We start from the raw sequence: 22,682 nt of genomic DNA, 5'->3' as shown, positions 1-22,682 counted from the left end.
TAAATATAATCTCTTTTGGTCTCTAGTCTTTTTCGTAGGTTCTCTATTTTTCTATAATCTTATGTGTTCTTAATTCCCTTTCAAATTGAGTACTGAAAAATAAAGTTTTTAGTAGGATTATACCTATAGAAAATGTAATACTCAAGTATCAGAAAACAAATCTTAAAACTGTATTACTTCTTTGAGGCAAAATAAATTCAGGACCAAAACATACAATAAACCCTATGATTCAAGTTCTCTTCAAAATCTCCCAAGTAAATATTTGTTAATCCCATAGTGTAAGAAATTTGTTTTTCCCACTGTCTAATAGATCGCTTCATAAAGAGATAATCAAATGTGATTTAACCTTCAACATAGAAAAGTATCCCTGAGGATAATTTGAAAGACTCTAGTCATAAAAGTCAGAACTTTTACTCTAAAACACCTTGTTATTAATATTCTCAGAACTTAAAATCATTGCTTATACAAACTTTTTTATAGGAGCATTTTGATCCTCTTCTCTATGATAACAGCTTCCACTGTATTTATAAAAATAATTTTATTCTATTTTCTGCAGTCAACTTTCAATCATTAGCAGTTGTAGAGAAAACAAATGAAACCAGATAACTGAAATATACCAACAAAGCCAAACCATATTTAAATCAACAATTTCAACCTTTCCCCCCAGCTTAGATAAGTAATTTATGTAAGTTGTTAGAAAGGAAAAATGGTTGATTTGAGTTTCATCTCCTTCCTAGGTCTCTACAGATCCTGACGGAACTGAAATGCAAAGCCAAGGAGTGAAGGTGAGAAGCGTGTCCTCAGACAGTCCCCAGCAGGGCAGCCGGCCGACTTAGACAGCCAAAGCTGGGCTGACTCGGATGGAATCAGGCAGCAGCCTGATCCACATAACTGATGTCTCAGCCTCAGCTCCCAGTTGCCTTTGCTGTTGGAGTGATACAAAGAGCTTTTCTTTGGTTCTGTTACATGAATATCTCCGAAAAGATCTTAATTCCTTGCCATGGCTTTGAATCTAAAAGAACAGAGGACTTATCCAGATAAAGACTGGTGTCACTTTAAGTATTACATGTGTTCTGAACAGAGGTGTGTAAAGTTGTCAGTTAAGACCAAAATCATTTATTTAAAACAAAACTTTACTGAAGGGGACAGTAATGCTTTTACTCAAAGATGGATTAAATTGTCTAATCTGTGTGAAAAAAAAAACTGTCTTGCCAGCCCAGTAGGGATTTGACTAATTGCCTAGGATCACTGCAGTCAATGCAACTATTTCATGGTACTGGAAAGATGAGATTTCATCAAAACATGACTCATAACCTTCCATAGATTCCAATTTTATCCTGAATTACATCTACATTCTTAGAACCACAGAAGTTTATATCTAGAAGTAACCTTAATGACCATCTATCACGGACAACCCCATTTTACAGATGAAAAAACTCAGTTAAGTACGGCTTAACTTGCCTTAAGCCATACTGCCAGTTGGTAAAAAATCTTACTCTAGAACTCAAGCATTCCTGAGGTGCAGACCTTGTAAACGGTTCTGCAACGCTAATATTATATTAGAGTGTAGAATTTCTACCACAAGTGCAAGTTGGTGATCAACATTTTATAAATTGGAATTCACCAAGGAAAGCAACATGAAAATACATTTTTTCCATGACTGCTTCCCTCTTCAAGTCAAGCAACACACACGAACCGATATAGGCATTCTCCCCATGAAATCTAGGAAGATTACCTAGATTACCTGTGTCCATTGTTTTTCCAGGAAGGAGTTTTCAAATCTGAAAAGGCAATCGCTTAAGAATACGTGAATCTATAAAAAGCCAATCTGCTCTCTAGACCTTCTAAGAAGACCAAAATAATCGCTTATCCTCTTTCTAATCAAAACACTGGGTTTTAGTTTTTAGTTCAATACTGGCTCATGTATTCAGATTGTTTAAAATAAGACTTGAATTTTATTAAAGTTGGTACACTTTAATATCTGATTGTTGTTACAAATACATTTGCTAACTAGAATGAATATAATTTCCTTTAACTTTTAATTTACTTAAATGTTTTAAATCAGATGGATAAAAAGCACTCTTGATAGATGGGCATCCTTTGGTTTTAAGCAAATTCAATACTATAAGGCTGCTAATTTTCAGTGATACAGGAACACGTCTAAGGCTACCACATTTACCAGCTTACTGGAAGTCTACTGCCTTTGGTGTATGTGGTGAAGTTAGTATGCTCCGTCCTGGAGCCAGCTCTGAATGACGTGTCCTAGTCTGAATTACAATGGAGCGGAACGGGGAACTCACACAGAGCAGGTCAAAGGACCTCTGTCTCCACACTCCTGGCAGTGACAGAATCTGTCAATACTACATGAGCAGCTTTCTGCATAAACGGATAATTTTACGTTTTCTTTTCTCTAGTTGTTCTGATTCTAAGATATAATTGTCAGCTATACCTTGAGTAATCATTAGAAATGTTTGTTTTTAATCTCACTATGATTAAAATTTAGTTCATTCATACTATTTCCTAGTGACTAAACTTTATGAGCCTTCTCCAGAATTTTTCAGACCAATTTGACAATCTTACACTCTGTTAAATTAAAACTGTTGCAAGAACTTGAGTATTCAGGAATGCAAAGCAAACTCTGGGGATTCATGCACAATATTTCACAAAGAAGCTCCCCGAAATACTTGCTTATTGATGCATCTCTGATACCCTGTGTCCTTGGTACCAAGTGAAAATGCTGCTGACCCTCAGATGCTGACAATTCCCGCAATATGTAGAAAACGTATAGAAAACATTGCCACACCCAAGAGTAAGCAGTTTCAATGCACTTAGTACACATTTTGTTTTTAAATAACCAGCTCTGGTTAAACACATGCCAATGGGGTTTTTTCCCCCTGGGTTTCATTACTACACAACCCAACATGCTTTTTAAAATGCAAACTAATATAAGGTTCTACACAAACTTCACAATAAGAGAGAGCAATGGATGGAGAATACTTTTGACTTAATTTCAACTTTAACTTGATTTCAAGAAGGAAAACTAAAGCTGCATTGGAGGGCTGTTGACATACCTACAACTTTTTCCCATTCTTTAGCTCAATGTATACTGATAATACTGAGAGCAGAAAACGTATTTAATCAAATCTATTGTTTGGCTTCAGTGTGATACCAGCCTGTACATTAATTCTACCCCAAGAGTGATAAAAGATAGTGATTGGCTCTCTTTGCTAGAGTCCTAGCTATGTTAACACAATCAACTGCTCTCCAAATCACACAACTAAGTAAAGATTAAACAATTCTTGACTTTTGTTATCTAGATTGTTTTGATTTTATGTTCAGAAAATCTGTTGCTGTTTTCACAGCAAAGTTTCAACTTTTATGTTCATGTCATTCAGCACAGAAGTCACCTTCGGAGAATGCTTTGGCTGCATTTTTTACACTTGTAATTTCCTGCAACTCTTCCACCTCTGATTTCTATATTTAAAACACTACTCAGAAGTGTTCAGATTAAACACTTAAAAGAACCAAAATATATTAGGCAATACTTCTTGACTATGCATGGAAAATTAGACAGGTGAGAACAATAGAAAAGTAAAAATTCAGGTATCTAAAGAAAACAATTTACAAAGGTTAGACAGTATTTTTCTTTCAAAACTATTTGCAAATTAATTCTGCTGAGCACTGGGTGAGACAGGGTAAAAGTCATAGAGGGGTATATTATAAGGCACTGTGAAAAATCCACCATAAGGACTCAAGGTCCTTTGACTCCATCCATCTCGGGACATAAAATATCATCTGCCTCACTGCTGGGACACTGTGTCTCTGCTCCTTCCCCTTTTCAGGTGTAAATCTTGCCTTCCTATCAGTATTGCCCATTCCTCAAGGACAGAAATTTTGCTTCATACCATTTCTCTCCCCCAGCAACTTGCATAGTAACATGTGTGCAAAGTTTTTTTGTTAAATTGACAAACCAAAAGACTAAAGACATAGACAAAAGGATACATCGAAAGAAGTATTGTTACAACTGGCAAGCATACACACTCCTATCTCATTTTACTTATACTCCCCTTGACTCAAAGAGCTGTCATGCTTTACATTATGGCTATTTGTGCTGATAAACATGTCATTTATTCACCTCTGCTTTGCACACAATCTACTAAAGTTCTTTACAGTTTACATGTGTTGAATGTCATGAATAAAACCAATAAATGAACTTTTTCTTAAAGTCAGTTTTGCAAGAGATTAGGACAAAGGGCTGGCCTTAGACTGATGCAGAAGGAATTAAGTCTAGGAAGTCATTTGAGGTAGAGTACCCCAGAAAAACAAAGGATGGAGAATGAAAAATACCTGGCAAATAAAAATAGCCTGACTGAAGGAGAGGGTTCAAATAGAAGGAAATGGGAGATGAGGGTGGCAAAACAGGCAGCACAGGGATGAAGGCTTCTCGAGCCTGATATATCAGAAACAGCATGTGAGGGTGATTATTCCCATTGCTCTTCCAACAACACAAGAGAAGACTCTACACATGGACATCACCAGACGGTCAACACCAAAATCAGATTGATTATATTCTTTGCAGCCAAAGATGGAGAAGCTCTATACAGTCAGCAAAAACAAGACCAGGAGCTGACTGTAGCTCAGATCATGAACTCCTTATTGCCAAATTCAGACTTAAACTGAACAAAGTGGAAAAACCACTAGACCATTCAGGTATGACCTATATCAAATCCCTTATGATTATACAGTGGAAGTGAGAAATAGATTTAAGGGACTAGATCTGATAGACAGAATGCCTGATGAACCATGGACAGAGGTTCGTGACATTGTACAGGAGACAGGGATCAAGACCATCCCCAAGAAACAGAAATGCAAAAAGGCAAAATGGTTGTCTGAGGAGGCCTTACAAATTTCTGTGAAAAGAAGAGAAGTGAAAAGCAAAGGAGAAAAGGAAAGATATTCCCATTTGAATGCAGAATTCCAAAGAATAGCAAGGAGAGATAAGAAAGCCTTCCTCAGTGATCAATGCAAAGAAATAGAGGAAAACAATAGAATGGGAAAGACTAGAGATCTCATTCAAGAAAATTAGAGATACCATTCCTAACGATACTTTTGTATCATTAGGTATCAAAGATACCTTTGTATGGAATGTGCATTCCATACAAAGATGGGCTCAATAAAGGACAGAAATGGTATGGACCTAACAGAAGCAGAAGATATTAAGAAGAGGTGGCAAGAATACACAGAAGTGTACAAAAAAGATCTTCATGATCTAGATAATTACTATGGTGTGATCACTCACACTCACCTAGCGCCAGACATCCTGGAATGTGAAGTCAAGTAGGCCTTAGGAAGCATCATTACAAACAAAGCTAGTGGAGGTGATGGAATTCCAGTTTAGCTATTTCAAATCCTGAAAGATCCTGTGAAAGTGCTACACTCAATACATCAGCAAATTTGGAAAACTCAGCAGTGGCCACAGGACTGGAAAAGGTCAGTTTCATTCCAATCCCAAAGAAAGTCAATGCCAAAGAATGCTCAAACTACAGCACAATTGCACTCATTCCACATGCTAGTAAACTGATGCTTAAATTTCTCCAAGCCAGGCTTCAGCAATAAGTGAACCGTGAACTTCCAGATGTTCAAGCTGGTTTTAGAAAAGGCAGAGGAACCAGAGATCAAATTGCCAACATCCACTGTGTTATCGAAAAAGCAAGAGAGTTCCAGAAAAACATCTATTTCTGCTTTATTGACTATGCCAAAGTGTTTATGGTGTGGATCACCATAAACTGTGGAAAATTCTAAAAGAGATGGGAATACCAGACCACCTGACCTGCCTCTTGAGAAACCTGTATGCAGGTCAGGAAGCAACAGTCAGAACTGGACATGAAACAACAGACTGGTTCCAAATAGGGAAAGGAGTACATCAAGGCTGTATACTGTCACCCTGCTTATTTAACTTATATGCAGAGTACATCATGAGAAACGCTGGTCTGGAAGGAGCACAATATTGCCCAGAGAAATATCAATAACCTCAGATATGCAGATGACACCACCCTTATGGCAGAAAGTGAAGAAGAACTAAAGAGCCTCTTGATGAAAGTGAAAGAGAGTGAAAAATTGGCTTAAAGCCCAAGCTTCAGAAAACTAAGATCATGGCATCTGGTCCCATCACTTCATGGCAAATAGATGGGGAAACAGTGGAAACAGTGGCTGACTTTATTTTTCTGGGCTCCAAAATCACTGCAGATGGTGATTACAGATATGAAATTGAAAGACCCTTACTCCTTGGAAGGAAAGTTATGACCAACCTAGACAGCATATTGAAAAGCAGAGACATTACTTTGCCAACAAAGGTCCATCTGGTCATGGCTATGGTTTTTCCAGTGGTCATGTATAGATGTGAGAGTTGGACTATAAAGAAAGCTGAGCACCGAAGAATTGATGCTTTTGAACTGTGGTGTTGGAGAAGACGCTTGAGAATCCCTTGGACTGCAAGGAGATCCAACCAGTCCATCCTAAAGGAGATCAGTCCTGGGTGTTCATTGGAAGGACTGATGCTGAAGCTGAAACTCCAATACTTTGGCTAACTGATGCAAAGAACTGACTTATTTGAAAAGACCCTGATGCTGAAAGGGGTTGGGGGCAGGAGGCGAAGGGGATGACAGAGGGTGAGGTGGTTGGATGGCATCACCAACTCAATGGAAATGAGTTTGGGTAGACTCTGGGAGTTGGTGATGGACAGGGAGCCCTGGCGTGCTGTGGTTCAGGGGGTCACAAAGAGTCAGACACGATTGAGAGACTGAACTTACTTATTCCCATTGGTGAATTAGAGAAAGGTAGAGACTAGTTGGGGGACTAGTCAACTAGTCAGTAATTTTTTCAATTATTGAAAAAATTCACATGGTAGAAGGAGAGAGTCTGCTGAGAACCTTGTTGCGTCACTGTAAGGAAATGGATATACATGAGAAATACGGCAAGGAAAGAAGCAATAGCTTTCACTGATACTGAATTGTAAATAAAAGACTTTCTTGGATAGCCAAGACATGGAAACAACTTAAATATCCATCAACATGTGTACATATAAAGAAGTGGTATACACACATTCACATACACACACATAGACTTGCATGTGTGCTGAGCACACATAGACTTGCATGTGTGCTGAGTTGCTTCAGTCATGTCCAACTTTTTGTGACCCATGGACTTAGCCCACCAGGCTCCTCAGTCCATGGGATTCTCTAGGCAAGAATACTGGAGTGGGTTGCTGTGCCCTTCTCCAGGAGATCTTCCCAACCCAGGGATTGAATCCACATCACTTATGTCTCCTGTATTGACAGGCTGCTTCTTTACCGCTGGTGCCACTCGGGAAGCCCTAAGCCACTGGTGGTATAGTCACTACATAATATCTGACTCTTGCAACACCATGGACTGTAGCCTGCCAGGCTTCTCTGACCATGGGAGTCTCCAGCCAAGAATACTGGAGTGGGTTACCACTTCCTTCTCCACCGAGCCCCTGGGGAAGCCCATAAATACATATATATACACAAACACACACACAATGGAATATTACCCAGCCATAAAGAATGAAGTAATGTCATTTGCAGCAACATGGATGAACCTAAAGATTATCATACTAAAGTCAGAGACAAATACCACATGATATCCCTTCATGTGGCATCTAAAATACAGCACAAATGAATGTATATATGAAACAAAGATTCTGCCCACTATGTGGGAGACCCAGGTTTGATCACTGGGTCAGGAAGATCCCCTGGAGAAGGAAATGACTACTCACTCCAGTATTCTTGACTGGAAAATTTCATGGCAGAGGAGCCTGGCAGGCTACAGTCCATGGGGTCCCAAAGAGCTGGGCACAACTGAGTGTCTAACACTTATGCACACTTACAAAACAATCTATATCTATATAGATCTATCTATATCTGTATAGATATAGAGAATAGATTTGTGGTTGCCAAGTGGGAGATGGGGCAGGGGTGGGAAGGATTGGGAGTTTGGGATTAGCAGAGGCGAACTATTATGTATAGAACAGATGAACAACATGATCCTACTATAAAGCACAAGAGACTGTATTCACTATCCTGTGACAAACCATAATGGAAAAGAAAATGAAAATGAATTTTTATGCATGTTTGTATAAAAAAGGCACACTGCTTTGCAGCATTTTAAATCAACTATACTTCAACCATCTTTTGAAGATTATTGAATCTAGAAAGACCTTATTGCAGTTAATATACACATAGAGAAAGAGCCTTTGAAAACCACTTGGAGGAACTGAGGACCATTGATTTGGTGTTATCTTTTGCAGTGATCAGAAAAGGGCAAATGAATACCTAGGGAATTAAAAACGAACCCAGTTTTTGGCCTATTAAATTTCTACTGTTTGTTTTTTAAATACCTAGGTGATACCCTGTGGTCAAATGTAGAAAATTTTAGGGCTGAAGCTAGAGATGTGTTTTTCAAATAATGTGAAATGTCGTGTAAAAACACCACTGTAGAAGGAGAAAGGTGAGACCTATCCAAAGAAATTCTGATAGTGTTCTACTGAAACTGAACGTACTTTCCAATGTAATCACGCACCATTACAACCTTGTGTTAAATGATGAGGAACATAAGTAGATGACCAAGGACAGAGTAAGAAGCGTGGTTTGGACCTTAGCAGGTCGCCTGCCCTGACTATAAGCTACGGGAGCACAGGGCCTGCTGTAAATCCCAAAGCATTAACGCAGTGGCTTGCCCGTGGGCTTAACTCAGTAAATGTTTACAAAATTAAACATCTCCATTCCTGGATCTGACACTAACCAACTCTTTCAGGAACTTTTTTTTTTAACAACCCCAAGGTTAAGATTAATCCTAAATGAAAAAAATCCTTACTTTCTATTTATAAAACATAATTTTGCTGCTTTAACAGCCTTAAGAGACTTAGCAGTGACTCTATGACCTACATTACCTAACCAGTGATATTTTCTTAAGAGAACGTGAAAGTCCAGAGTGGAGAAGTTAACGTTTGCTCTTTCAGAAACCAGAGCGCCAGTCTCCCATAGAGCAGGGCAATAAAGGGAAAAGTCGGTTCGAAATGACTTTCTGATTTTAAATTAAGGCTCTGGAAGTTTCTGAAAGCTTGTCATGATGACCACAGAGCCACCAAAATGGCAATGCAGCAAGGAGTCTGACACCACAAGTCGCCTCTGTGTGTCGTTAGCCTGGGAAGGAGACGTCGGTTCCACCTTCAGTGTTTAGGGCCTCTTCTACTTGCTTGAGTTATTGATTAATAATGTTCCCAGTTTGCTTCAGTGCGTTCCAGAGGCTGTCACTTTTCACCTCTGGCTGTGACACGTGTTTGATATCAGGAAAGTCAGCTCTACTTCTGTTGCCCTAAATATCAGCCAGGAATTTACATGGCTACATGCCTGTTCCGAGCACTGAGGGAGACTGGAGACAGGGCTGCTCTTAAGTAAAATTGCAATTGTTTAAGCAATTTCACCCTACCTGACGCAGACTTGGGGAACACTCTGTCATTAGGATCTCTTCCTTCTCCAGGTGAAAAACTGCCGGTAGGACAGGATATGTTATATTTATCCAAAGGTACAAATTACTGATAACTCAATGTGTTACTACTTACTAAGATTTTCTTGCATTTTAAGAGATTAAAGTCTTAACCTTTAATCAAAGAATTGGTTATAATTTTGAAATTTTAAGTACCAGTGAGCAGGTAGAAAACATGTCTTAAATAAGATACGAAATGGGGATGGGGTGTCTTCTGAAATTATGCCATGCAAATAAACCCACTCTATTATGGGTATATTTGGCTTTTGATTCCTTGATACCAACCATATGCTATAATATAATCTTAATAGCAATATAAAATGACTTTTAAGGCTGAATTTCTAAAACCCTCAAGACGAAATGTTTCCAAATATTAAATAAAGCAATGTTCAGCAAGGAATAGGGCCATCTCAGGTCATTAGGGAAAAGCCAAATTTAGGGAAAAAGAATTGTGCAGATGAGCTCAAGGTCAATGTTTTTGAGAGTATTTTGACTTTATTTCCTTAAGATAAGTAGTAGAGTTTGATGCATTTGGGTTGACTTTCAATAAATGTACGGTACCTGGCTGCCTGATTTGTTTCTTTTGATACTGAAATAAGCCAAACATTTACATCTTTTCAGAAATGATTTCAGGTTGTTTTTTATTCTAAACATAATCTGTATTTTTTTAGTGGTTACATTTCCTCTTAGATGGCATCTATACGGCTGGGCTTCCCAGGTAGCACTAGTGGTAAAGAATCCACCTGCCAATACAGGAGACTCAGGTTCAATCCCTGGGTCAGGAAGATCCCCTGGAGGAGGAAATGGCAACCCACTCCAGCATTCTTGCTTGGAGAATCCCACAGACAGAAGAGCCTGGTGGGCAACAGTCCGTGAGTTTGCAGAGTCACATGACTGAGCACATACAGCTTATTACCATTTTCGAGAAATTTTTAAGCAACTTAAGTCGAAGTTGAACACAGAAGCTGTTCATTTTGGAATACCTGCCCTCTACCACCACCACTACTAGGCAATAAACCCTAGACTTGTCTTTTGCGTTAGTCATCCAAATAAGTTTTTGTTAATAGTCTGAGTGGGGCTTTTTAGGCTTTATTTTTAGAAGTTTTAGGCTTGCATCAAAGCTGAGCACAAAGTACAGAGTTCCCATGAACTCTCTCACTCCACCTCACCCCGTTTTCCCCACTGTTAACATCTAGCATTAGTGTGGTACATTTACTACAATTGATGTGCCAATATTGATACTTAATTATCAACTAAAGTTCATAGTTCACATTAGGGTTAACTCTTTGTGTTTTATATTCTATGGGTTTTGACTAATGCATAATGGTGCAATCCACTACTATATTGTTATGCAGAATAGTTTCACTGCCCTAAAAAAGCCCTGTGGTCCACCTATTCAACCCTCCCTCACCCTATCCTGTCCCCAACCCTTGAAGCTACTGGTCTTTTTCCTGTCTCCATAGTTTTGCCTTAGTCTGTGTGTGTGTGTGTGTGTGTGTGTGTGTGCGCACATGTGTGTCTATGTGTATGTGTGTGTGTCTGTGTGTGTGTGCGTGTGCTCAGAGTCTGACTCTTTGCAATCCCATGGAGTGTAGCCTAACAGGATACTCTGGAATTTTCCAGGCAAGCATACTGGAGTGGGTTGCCATGTCCTTCTCCAGGGGATCTTCCTGATCCAGGAATCAAACCTGTATCTCCTGCATTGCAAGTGGATTCTTTACCACTGGGCCACCTGCAAAGCCCTTTGCCTTAAGCTATAGGTTTCCAACTATATGTGTAAGGCAGGGAACAATTTGGCTAGGGTAGTATCATAAAGATAAAACACAGGGGATTTAAAGGTTTTCCATAAAACACATTCAGAGATAGTATGGGAACTACATTATTTCAACAACTATATAGGTGAATTCATTTATATTTTATTCAACTGATATTAACTGATAACATACTATGTGTCAGCAGTGTTTTAGATGCTAGAGTTACCAACAGTAAGCAAGGCAGACAGAGTCTCTGCCCTCTTGGAATATATAATCAAATCGAGAGTAAAAGGAAAAGGGCAGAAATTAAACCAAATTCAAGCATTTTTCAATACTGCTGAATAAGATAATGGAAATCAAATAGGGTTATGTGATTGAGTGACAGCTGGAGCCAGCGGTTAGGGAAGCGGGAGACCTGGGTTCGATCCCTGGGTTAGGATGATCCCCTGTAGAAGGGAAAGGCTACCCACTCCAGTGTTCCCACCTGGAGAATTCCAAGGACTGTATATAGTCCATGGGGTCACAAAGAGTTGGACATGACTGAGCAAATTTCACTTTTCTCTGAGGATATGACACTTGAGCTAAGAATTAAGAGCTAAGAAGAAACTGAAGAGAAGAACATTCCAGGCAGAGAGAATTGCAAGTAAAATGGCCTGGATATAGGAGCAAGTTGAGTCTGACTGAACAAAGCAAGCCCACAGGGTCAAGTGAAGTGAACAGAAGAGAGTGTATGGAGGTGAGGCTGGGAGCAGCAAGTGAGATGGGACGGCAAGGCCAGGTCATAAATCACCCTGTAAGCCACAGTGAGGAGTTTTAGTTCTGTTTTCATGGGAAGCCCCAGGAGGCAAGAAAGTGATATGATCTGATTTATGTTTTTAAATGATCACTGGATCTGCAGAGTATCTTAAAAGCTATTCATTTTAAAATAAATACTAACATGAATATACAAGAGTACTAAAGATGTCAAGGGCCAAGAGGAGCTACTCCACGTTCAAGGTCAGGAGGGGCGGCCGTGAGAAGATACCCCTCATCCAAGGTAGGGAGCAGCAGCTGCACTTTGCTGGAGCAGCTGTGAAGAGATACCCCACGTCCAAGGTAAGAGAAACCCAAGTAAGACGGTAGGTGTTGTGAGAGGGCATCAGAGGGCAGACACACTAAAACCATAATCCCAGAAAACTAGGCAATCTGATCACAGGACCACAGCCTTGTCTAACTCAGTGAAACTAAGGAAAGCCGTGTGGGGCCACCCAAGACGGTCAGGTCATGGTGGAGAGGTCTGACAGAATGGGGTCCACTGGAGAAGGGAATGGCAAACCACTTCAGTATTCTTGCCTTGAGAACCCCATGAACAGTATGAGAAGGCAAATGATAGGATACTGAAAGAGGAACTCCCCAGGTCGGTAGGTGCCCAATCTGCTACTGGAGATCAGTGGAGAAATAACTCCAGAAAGAATGAAGGGATGAAGCCAAAGCAAAAACAATACCCAGTTGTGGATGGGATTGGTGATAGAAGCAAGGTCCGATGCTATAAAGAGCAATATTGCATAGGAACCCGGAATGTTAGGTCCATGAATCAAGGCAAATTGGAAGTGGTCAAACAGGAGATGGCAAGAGTGAATGTCTACATTCTAGGAATCAGCGAACTAAAGTGGACTGGAATGGGAGAGTTTAACTCAGATGACCATTATATCTACTACTGTGGGCAGGAATCCCTTAGAAGAAATGGAGTAGCCATCATGGTCAACAAAGGAGTCTGAAATGCAGTACTTGGATGCAATCTCAAAAATGACAGAATGATCTCTGTTCATTTCCAAGGCAAACCATTCAATATCACGGTAATCCAAGCCTATGCCCCAATCAGTGACACTGAATAAGCTAAAGTTGACCGGTTCTATGAAGACCTACAAGACCTTTTAGAACTAACACCCAAAAAAGATGTCCTTTTCATAATAGGGGACTAGAATGCAAAAGTAGGAAGTCAAGAAACACCTGGAGTAACAGGCAAATTTGGCCTTGGAGTACAGAATGAAGAAGGGCAAAGGCTAATAGAGTTTTGCCAAGAGAACGCACTGGTCATAGCAAACACCCTCTTCCAACAACACTAGAGAAGACTCTACACATGAACATCACCAGATGGTCAACACTGAAATCAGATTGATTATATTCTTTGCAGCCAAAGATGGAGAAGCTCTATACAGTCAGCAAAAATAAGACCGGGAGCTGACTGTGGCTCAGATCATGAACTCCTTATTGCCAAATTCAGACTTAAACTGAAGAAGGTAGGGATAACCACTAGACCATTCAGGTATGACCTAAATCAAATCCCTTATGAATATACAGTGGAAGTGAGAAATAGATTTAAGGGACTAGATCTGATAGAGAGCCTGATGAACTATGGATGGAGGTTCGTGACATTGTACAGGAAACAGGGATCAAGATCATCCCCATGGAAAAGAAATGCAAAAAAGCAAAATGGCTGTCTGAGGAGGCCTTACAAATAGCTGTGAAACAAAGAGAAGCTAAAGGCAAAGGAGAAAAGGAAAGATATTCCCATTTGAACGCAGAGTTCCAAAGAATAGCCAGGAGAGATAAGAAAGCCTTCCTCAGTGATCAATGCAAAGAAATAGAGGAAAACAACAGAATGGGAAAGACTAGAGATCTCTTCAAGAAAATCAGATACCAAGGGAATATTTCATGCAAAGATGGGCTCAATAAAGGACAGAAATGGTATGGACCTAACAGAAGCAGAAGATATTAAGAAGAGGTGGCAAGAATACACAGAAGAACTGTGCAAGAAAGATCTTCATGACCCAGATAATCACAATGGTGTGAACACTGACCTAGAGTCAGACATCCTGGAATGTGAAGTCAAGTGGGCCTTATAAAGCATTACTACAAACAAAGCTAGTGGATGTGATGGAATTCCAGTTGAGGTATTTCAAATCTTAAAAGATGATGCTGTGAAAGTGCTGCACTCAACATGCCAGCAAATTTGGAAAACTCAGCAGTGGCCACAGGACTGGAAAAGGTCAGTGTTCATTCCAATCCCAAAGAAAGCCAATGCCAAAGAATGCTCAAACTATCACACAATTGCATTCATCTCATACGCTAGTAAAGTAATACTCAAAATTCCCCAAGCCAGGCTTCGGCAATACGTGAACCAAGAACTTCTAGATATTCAAGCTGGTTTTAGAAAAGGCAGAGGAACCAGAGAACAAATTGCCAATATCCGCTGGATCATCGAAAAAGCAAGAGAGTTCCAGAAAAACATCTATTTCTGCTTTATTGACTATGCCAAAGCCTTATTATGTGGATCACAATAAACTGTGGAAAATTCTGAAGGAGATGGGAATACCAGACCACCTGACCTGCCTCTTGAGAAACCTGTATGCAGGTCAGGAAGCAACAGTTAGAACTGGACATGGGACAACAGACTGGTTCCAAATAGGAAAAGGAGTACGTCAAGGCTGTATATTGTTACCCTGCTTATTTAACTTATATGCAGAGTACATCACGAGAAATGCTGGTCTGGAAGAAGCACAAGCTGGAATCAAGATTGCCGGGAGAAATATCAATAACCTCAGATATGCAGATGACACCACCCATATGGGAGAGAGTGAAGATGAACTAAAAAGCCTCTTGATGAAAGTGAAAGAGGAGAGTAAAAAAGTTGGCTTAAAGCTTAACATTCCGAAAACTAAGATCATGGCATTCTGGTCCCATCACTTCATGGGAAATAGATGTGGAGACAGTGGAAACAGTGTCAGACTTTATTTTTTGGGGCTCCAAAATCACTGCAGATGGTGACTGCAGCCATGAAATTAAAAGACACTTACTGCTTGGAAGGAAAGTTATGACCAACCTAGATAGCATATTAAAAAGCAGAGACATTAGTTTGCCAACAAAGGTCCATCTGGTCAAGGCTATGGTTTTTCCAGTGGTCATGTATGGATGTGAGAGTTGGACTGTGAAGAAAGCTGAGTGCTGAAAAATTGATGCTTTTGAACAGTGGTTTTGGAGAAGACTCTTGAGTGTCCCTTGGACTGCAGGGAGATCCAACCTGTCTGTCATGAAGGAGATAGGTCCTGTGTGTTCATTGGAGGGACTGATGCTGAAGCTGAAACTCCAGTACTTTGGCCACCTCATGCGAAGAGTTGACTCACTGGAAAAGACCCTGATGCTGGGAGAATTGGGGGAAGGAGGAGAAGGGGACAACAGAGGAAGAGATGGTTGGGTGGCATCACTGACTCGATGGGCATGTGTTTGAGTGAACTCCAGGAGTTTGTGATGGACAGGAAGGCCTGGAGTGCTGCGATTCATGTGGTCGCAAAGAGTCAGACACGACTGAGCGACTGAACTAACTAACTAAAGATGTCAACCTACACAGTGCAAATCCTAAAGGAAAATGGTTTTTGAGATCATCATGGCATGTGTCTATCCCATATGTACAGCACCCCCTTAAAGAAATAACCAACTGAGACATCAACAGTATTTTTGGTCATGTCCACAATTGGCCAAGTTTAACACTTGGTAAGGTCAGATGGTAAAAGAATCTACCTTCAACGGAGAAGACCCGGGATCAATCCCTGAGTCAGAAAGATCCTCTGAAGAAGAGAATGGCTATCCACTTCTTGCCTGGAGAGTTCCATGGACAGAGGAGCCTGGCAGGCTACAGTCCATGGGGTCACAAAGAGTCAGACATGACTGAGCGACTAACACTTACATGTTATGGACAGCCTATGCTAGCTATAGGGATGTATACTCTCAACTCCCTACCAAAACAAAAATCTTTCCCAAAGGGAACTATAAATGAACACATCATTAGAAGTAGTTCTGCTTTCCATGGAAATTCTCTGGTGGTTCCAGTGGTTAGGACACCACACTTTCACTGCCCAGGGCCGTGGTTCAATCCTCAGTCAGGGAGCTAAGATCCCACAAGCTGCATAGCACAGCCAAAAAATAAAATTAAATTAAAAAGAAGTATTTCTGCTTTCCACTATAGTCTTTTATTTTAAACTTCGGGAAACCATGGTGTACATGCAATTAGAAATTATATTTTAAAAATATGAATGAAATTTGGCCAGCAGGTATAGTTCTAATACCATGGGACACTTGGGGATATGAAATGGAAACTGGCTAACCACAGTCCAGGTGCTTTACTGCTTATTACAGCCCAGCTCCAGGGAATCAGGCTCCCCTCTCTGTGAGTGATTTTTCTTTCTTAGCTTACAAAGGGAATTGGAGCAATAAGTGTTTCAATTGTCTGTCTCTATGGCAACAGGTACCCTAATGTCACCTCTTAGATGGCAACTACACCTATTCACTGTTTAGCTTTCAGTCCCTACTATGATGATAAAGAAATTTATTTCATGAGAAACGAGATTTAGGTAACAGGCAAACTCCTTCCCCAGCAACCATGAAGTACAGTTTGTAAGAGGTCTGATTATTCACAAGCAGAATATGCTCTGTGGGCTTTTCTTTCTCAAGTGTAGGGTATTTATTCCCAATATCTCTCTTCTAGTTGCTTTTGAATGATAAAAAAAAGTATCATTTTCTTTCTTAACATCTACTTTTATTCAATTATGAAAATTAGTCAGGTTCATTGTTAAGAGTTTGGTAAATACAGAAAAAAACATAGAAAAGCATGTGCAAGAAAATAAAACTCACTCTCCTTATTTAAAAATAATCACTATTAATACCCTGCTAACATTTTAGATGTCAGTTCAGTTTAGTTCAGTTTAGTTCAGTCGCTCAGTCGTGTCTAACTCTTTGCAACCCCATGTAATCGCAGTACACCAGGCCTCCCTGATCATCACCAACTCCCAGAGTTTACTCAAACTCATGCCCATTGAGTCGGTTATGCCATCCAGCCATCTCATCCTCTGTTGTCCCCGTCTCCTCCTGCCCCCAATCCCTCCCAGCATCAGGGTCTTTTCCAATGAGTAAGTTCTTTGCATCAGGTGGCCAAAGTATTGAAGTTTCAGCTTCAACATCAGTCCTTCCAAGGAACATCCAGGACTGATCTCCTTTAGGATGGACTGGTTGGATCTCCTTGCAGTCCAAGGGACTCTCAAGAGTCTTCTCCAACACCACAGTTCAAAAGCATCAATTTTTCAGTACTCAGCTTTCCTCACAGTCCAACTCTCACATCCATACATGACCAATGGAAAAACCATAGCCTTGACCAGACGGACCTTTGTTGGCCAAGTAATGTCTCGGATTTTTAATACGCTATCTAGGTTGGTCATAACTTTCCTTCCAAGGAGTAAGCGTCTTTTAATCTCATGGCTGCAGTCACCATCTGCAGTGATTCTGGAGCCCAAAAAAATAAAGTCTGACACTGTTTCCACTGTCTCCCTATCTATTTCCCATGAAGTGATGGGACCAGATGCCATGATCTTACATACAAATAAAATTTAATGTATATAATTTTTGCAACCAGACTCTCTCACAAAACATACTATGAGGAGTCCTTCACATCATCAAATATTCTTCTGACACAATTTTAATGGTTTTAAGGAAGTCCATAATATGGCTTACTATATTTAATTTATCCCCCTGAAGTGAAGTGAAAGTCTCTCAATCGTGTCCGACTCTTTGCGACTCCATGGACTATATGGTGCATAGAATTCTCCAGGCCAGAATATTGGAGTGGGTAGCCTTTTCCTTCTCCAGGGTATCTTCCCTACCCAGGGACTGAACCCAGGTCCCCCTCATTGCAGGTGGATTCCAGTTATCCTTCCATGTTGACATTACTAACCACAGATGTTTATGTACACATCTATTGACTTAGAGTAAATCCCCGGATACAAAATACATGGATCAAATAGGATAATCATTTTAAATTATATTGCTAAATCCCTCCCCAAATTTACCAATTTATTTCCCCACTAGAGGTAGATGGATGATAGTATTTATGTACTTAAGAGGTACTATTTTAAAAGTTACCAATTTGATGGAGAGAGGAAGTATCTCATTACATTTCTTTAATATATTAAATTTAAAACTTGTTTTAAGGTTGAACATGTTTTGGGACTTCCAGAGAATGCCATGGACGGAGGAGCCTGGTGGGCTACAGTCCATGGAGTCACTAGGAGTCAGAACGACTGAGCGACTTCACTTTCACTTTTCACTTCCATGCATTGGAGAAGGAAATGGCAACCCACTCCAGTGTTCTTGCCTGGAGAATCCCAGGGATGGGGGAGCCTGGTGGGCTGCCATCTGTGGGATCACACAGAGTCGGACATGACTGAAGCGACTCAGCAGCAGCAGCAGGTGGCACAAGTGGTAATGAACCTGCCTGCTGATGCAGGAGACATAAGAGCTTCAGTTCGATCCCTGGTGGGGGAGATCCCCTGGAGGAGGGCATGGCAACCCACTCCAGTATTCTCACCTGGAGAGTCCCCATGGACAGAGAAGCCTGGTGGGCTGAAGTCCATAAGGTCGCAAAGAGTCGGACACAACTTAGCACACAGTATAGCATGTTTTTAAATTTTTCATTATTTTTGAGGGAGAGAAGATACATAAATTGCCTGTTCACCTCTGAAGCAAAGACTACTTGTTGTCCCCTAACAGCCATTCTCTATTTTTTAGTAACAGAAGAAATTATTTTTAGTTGAGCACATAGCCCTTTAAAATAAAGATATTTCTGGGCTTCCCTCATGGCTCACTGGTAAAAAATCCCCTGCCAATTCAGGAGACATGGGGTCCAATCCCTGATTGAAGAAGATCCCACAAGCTGCAGAGCAGCTGAGCCCAGGCCCCACACCCACTGAGCCTGTGCCCTAGAGCCGAGGAGCCGCAACTTCTGAGCCCATGTGCCGCAACTACTGAGCCCATGCGCCGCAACTACTGAGCCCATGCGCCGCAACTACTGAGCCCATGCACCGCAACTACTGAAGCCCATATGCCGCAAATACTGAGCCCATGCGCCGCAACTACTGAGCCCATGCGCCGCAACTACTGAGCCCATGCGCCGCAACTACTGAGCCCATGCACCGCAACTACTGAAGCCCATATGCCGCAACTACTGAGCCCATGCGCCACAACTACTGAGCCCATGCGCCGCAACTACTGAGCCCGTGCGCCGCAACTACTGAGCCCATGCGCCGCAACTACTGAGCCCATGTGCCGCAACTACTGAAGCCCATGCGCCGCAACTACTGAGCCCATGCGCCGCAACTACTGAGCCCATGCGCCGCAACTACTGAGCCCATGCGCCGCAACTACTGAAGCCCATGCGCCGCAACTACTGAGCCCATGCGCCGCAACTACTGAGCCCATGTGCGCCGCAACTGAGCCCGTGCGCCGCAACTACTGAGCCCAGTGAGCCGCAACTACTGAGCCCAGTGCGCCGCAACTACTGAGCCCATGCGCCGCAACTACTGAGCCCATGCAGCCGCAACTACTGAGCCCATGCGCCCGCAACTACTGAAGCCATGCGCCGCACTACTGAGCCCAGTGCGCCGCAATACTGAGTCCATGTGCCGCAACTACTGAAGCCCATGCGCCGCAACTACTGAGCCCATGCGCCGCAACTACTGAGCCCATGCGCCGCAACTACTGAGCCCATGCGCCGCAACTACTGAGCCCATGCGCCGCAACTACTGAGCCTGTGCGCCGCAACTACTGAGCCCGTGCGCCGCAACTGAGCCCGTGCGCCGCAACTACTGAAGCCCATGCGCCGCAACTACTGAGCCCATGCGCCGCAACTACTGAGCCCGTGCGCCGCAACTGAGCCCGTGCGCCGCAACTACTGAGCCCGTGCGCCGCAACTACTGAGCCCGTGCGCCGCAACTACTGAAGCCCATGCGCCGCAACTACTGAGCCCATGCGCCGCAACTACTGAAGCCCATGCGCCGCAACTACTGAGCCCGTGCGCCGCAACTACTGAGCCCGTGCGCCGCAACTACTGAAGCCCATGCGCCGCAACTACTGAGCCCATGCGCCGCAACTACTGAGCCCGTGCGCCGCAACTACTGAGCCCATGCGCCGCAACTACTGAGCCCGTGCGCCGCAACTACTGAGCCCATGCGCCGCAACTACTGAGCCCGTGCGCCGCAACTACTGAGCCCATGAGCCGCAACTACTGAAGCCCATGCACCGCAACTACTGAGCCCGTGCGCCGCAACTACTGAGCCCATGCGCCGCAACTACTGAGCCCGTGCGCCGCAACTACTGAGCCCGTGCGCCGCAACTACTGAGTCCATGTGCCGCAACTACTGAAGCCCATGCGCCGCAACTACTGAGCCCATGCGCCGCAACTACTGAAGCCCGTGCACCGCAACTACTGAGCCCATGCGCCCTAGGACCCATGCTGGGCAGCAAGAGAAGCCATCCCGGTGAGAGGCCTGCACGCTGCGACTAGAGAGTAGCCCCCTGCACACTGCAACTAGAGAAAAGCCCCCCTGCAATGAAGACCCAGTATAGTCACAAATAAGTGAATTAAATAATTTTTTTAAACTGAAAAATACACAAAATAAAGATATTCCACATTCTCATTTGCACGTATACGTGTCTATGTGTCAACTCCAGGTTGATGAAATAAAATGTGATGTACCTTTTTTCAGAGACATGTCTTTAAAGGGAAAGAATAGTGCCCTCTTTTTCCTCTTCATCATTCCTGATGGTTGGAATGCAGATATTATGGCTGGAGCTTCAACAGCCATTTTGGACCCTGAGGATGGTCTAGAGATGGTAGAACAGAAAACTAGAGGGAGAGCCTAAGTTCCTAAGAATTTTATAGAAGTGTCACCATGAATGGCTGTGAGATTTTTATGTGAGAGACTGTATTTTTAAAGCAGGATTGGTTTGCTTTTTTAGTTTTGAGAAGCTGAACTTAACCCTGACTGGTACAGGTTTTTTTTTTTCTTATTTCTTTTTCTTATTGATTTTTAAATGCTTTTTTCTATTTTAAGATTATTTACACTTTATCTGGTGCACATGTCACAAATTTTTCCAATTCTTCATCTGGTCTTAATTTTATTATGGAATTAGGACTTGCAAAAATATCATTATTCTTAAGTTTACTTGATATTTAAATTCTATTATATATTCAGAAAAATCAGATAACAGTATTAGCCTAGAAATATAAATTCCAGAGAATTATTTTGTCTCAACCACCATAAGACAGTACTGAGGCATAATTTTACTTCCTCTAGGCATGTGATTAAATAGTTATATTGCAGGCTAAAGTTATTTAGATAATGAGAAATTGTGTATACTTTTGAGGTCTTATTCAAAATTTATTCTTTGCTATTGTAGAGCATAGAGCAGAGATTTTTCCAGTTTTAATCTGTGGAGCTCTGGGTTCAAAGCATTGTCTCAGAGGTCTCCACTGGGGCTTAGGTGGAGCTGAGTGGGCCAGTTCTGCCTGGCACCCCCAGTCAAGGATTTTAAAGGCAGTCACTCTATGTTATTTACTGAAGTTTCATAAAAGAGGCCCTGCAATATGATTTCCTCCCACACAGACAATAAACAGAGAGTAACAATTTCCTACCAGATCATAAGCAGCTAGCATCTTTTTCTGCATATCTGGGATTGCCCCCAGAGGCTCCAGATAAGGAAAGCTGTCTTTCATCACAAGAGAGACGGAGGGAGTATTATCACTGGTGATGAGCCGAGAGGACAGGGTCAACAGGCACTGCTTCAGACTGGCAATTGGCGGAAGTCCACACAATTCCTTAACAGACACTATGGCATTCTGTGTGGGAGAAAACAGAGAATTACACTTCTGACCATAGGACACCACCCTGAGCACTTCCAGTACACGAAAGTACATTCATTAGAAGCATACCCTTAAATACATATGTAATTTGAAGCAAACTGGATTATAATCAACCCAAAATACTATAATATACATGGAGAGAACACGCAGAGCTAATTCACAATTTCAATTCATCTTTTCCAACTTTTAACAACTGCTACAAATATGCCACAAAGCAAAGGAGGTTATGACCTAAAGTTACACAGTACTTTTCAAAGTAGGGCTTTGGAAGATTCTGGAATATCTGAAATATTCTGGACAATGCATACAAGTTAACATGGACTGATCATGAATATATTATTAAATCTGTATCATGATGATCATAAAAGCACATCACTGATTGTACATTGGAGTGCATCTCCTTTGAGATTTTTCCCACAAGGTAGCAAGCTGCTATTGCTCATCACCCACTTTTCACATAACCGTCAATGGTATCCCTCTGTCACTCCATCAGAAATGCACCTGACAGACGTGCATAAAACACATTCTATGAAAAGCTACACTTGTCCATGTGACAGGCATTTAAAAAAAATATTTGAAATAGCAATTATGCCTGTTAACAATGAACAATACCTAACCTAGCATGCCTCATGAATTTA

At 41.7% G+C, this 22,682-nt stretch overlaps 1 protein-coding gene across 8 annotated transcripts in view; it reads right to left on the bottom strand.

The window, feature by feature from the left end:
• PLCL1 (phospholipase C like 1 (inactive)) overlaps positions 1-22,682 on the bottom strand; it is a 358,825-nt gene that overhangs the window by 49,727 nt on the left and 286,416 nt on the right. For all 8 annotated transcript variants that reach the window (XM_070458507.1, XM_070458506.1, XM_070458508.1 and 5 more), the window contains one exon: positions 21,817-22,020. In XM_070458507.1, coding sequence (XP_070314608.1) covers positions 21,817-22,020 — 204 coding nt within the window. The remainder of the gene's footprint in view (positions 1-21,816; positions 22,021-22,682) is intronic.

Source organism: Odocoileus virginianus, chromosome 30 (genome assembly GCF_023699985.2).
Source record: "Odocoileus virginianus isolate 20LAN1187 ecotype Illinois chromosome 30, Ovbor_1.2, whole genome shotgun sequence".
Classification (NCBI taxonomy): domain Eukaryota; kingdom Metazoa; phylum Chordata; class Mammalia; order Artiodactyla; family Cervidae; genus Odocoileus; species Odocoileus virginianus.
Note: the sequence above shows the minus strand (reverse complement) of the source record. Positions and strands in the feature narration are given on the sequence as shown.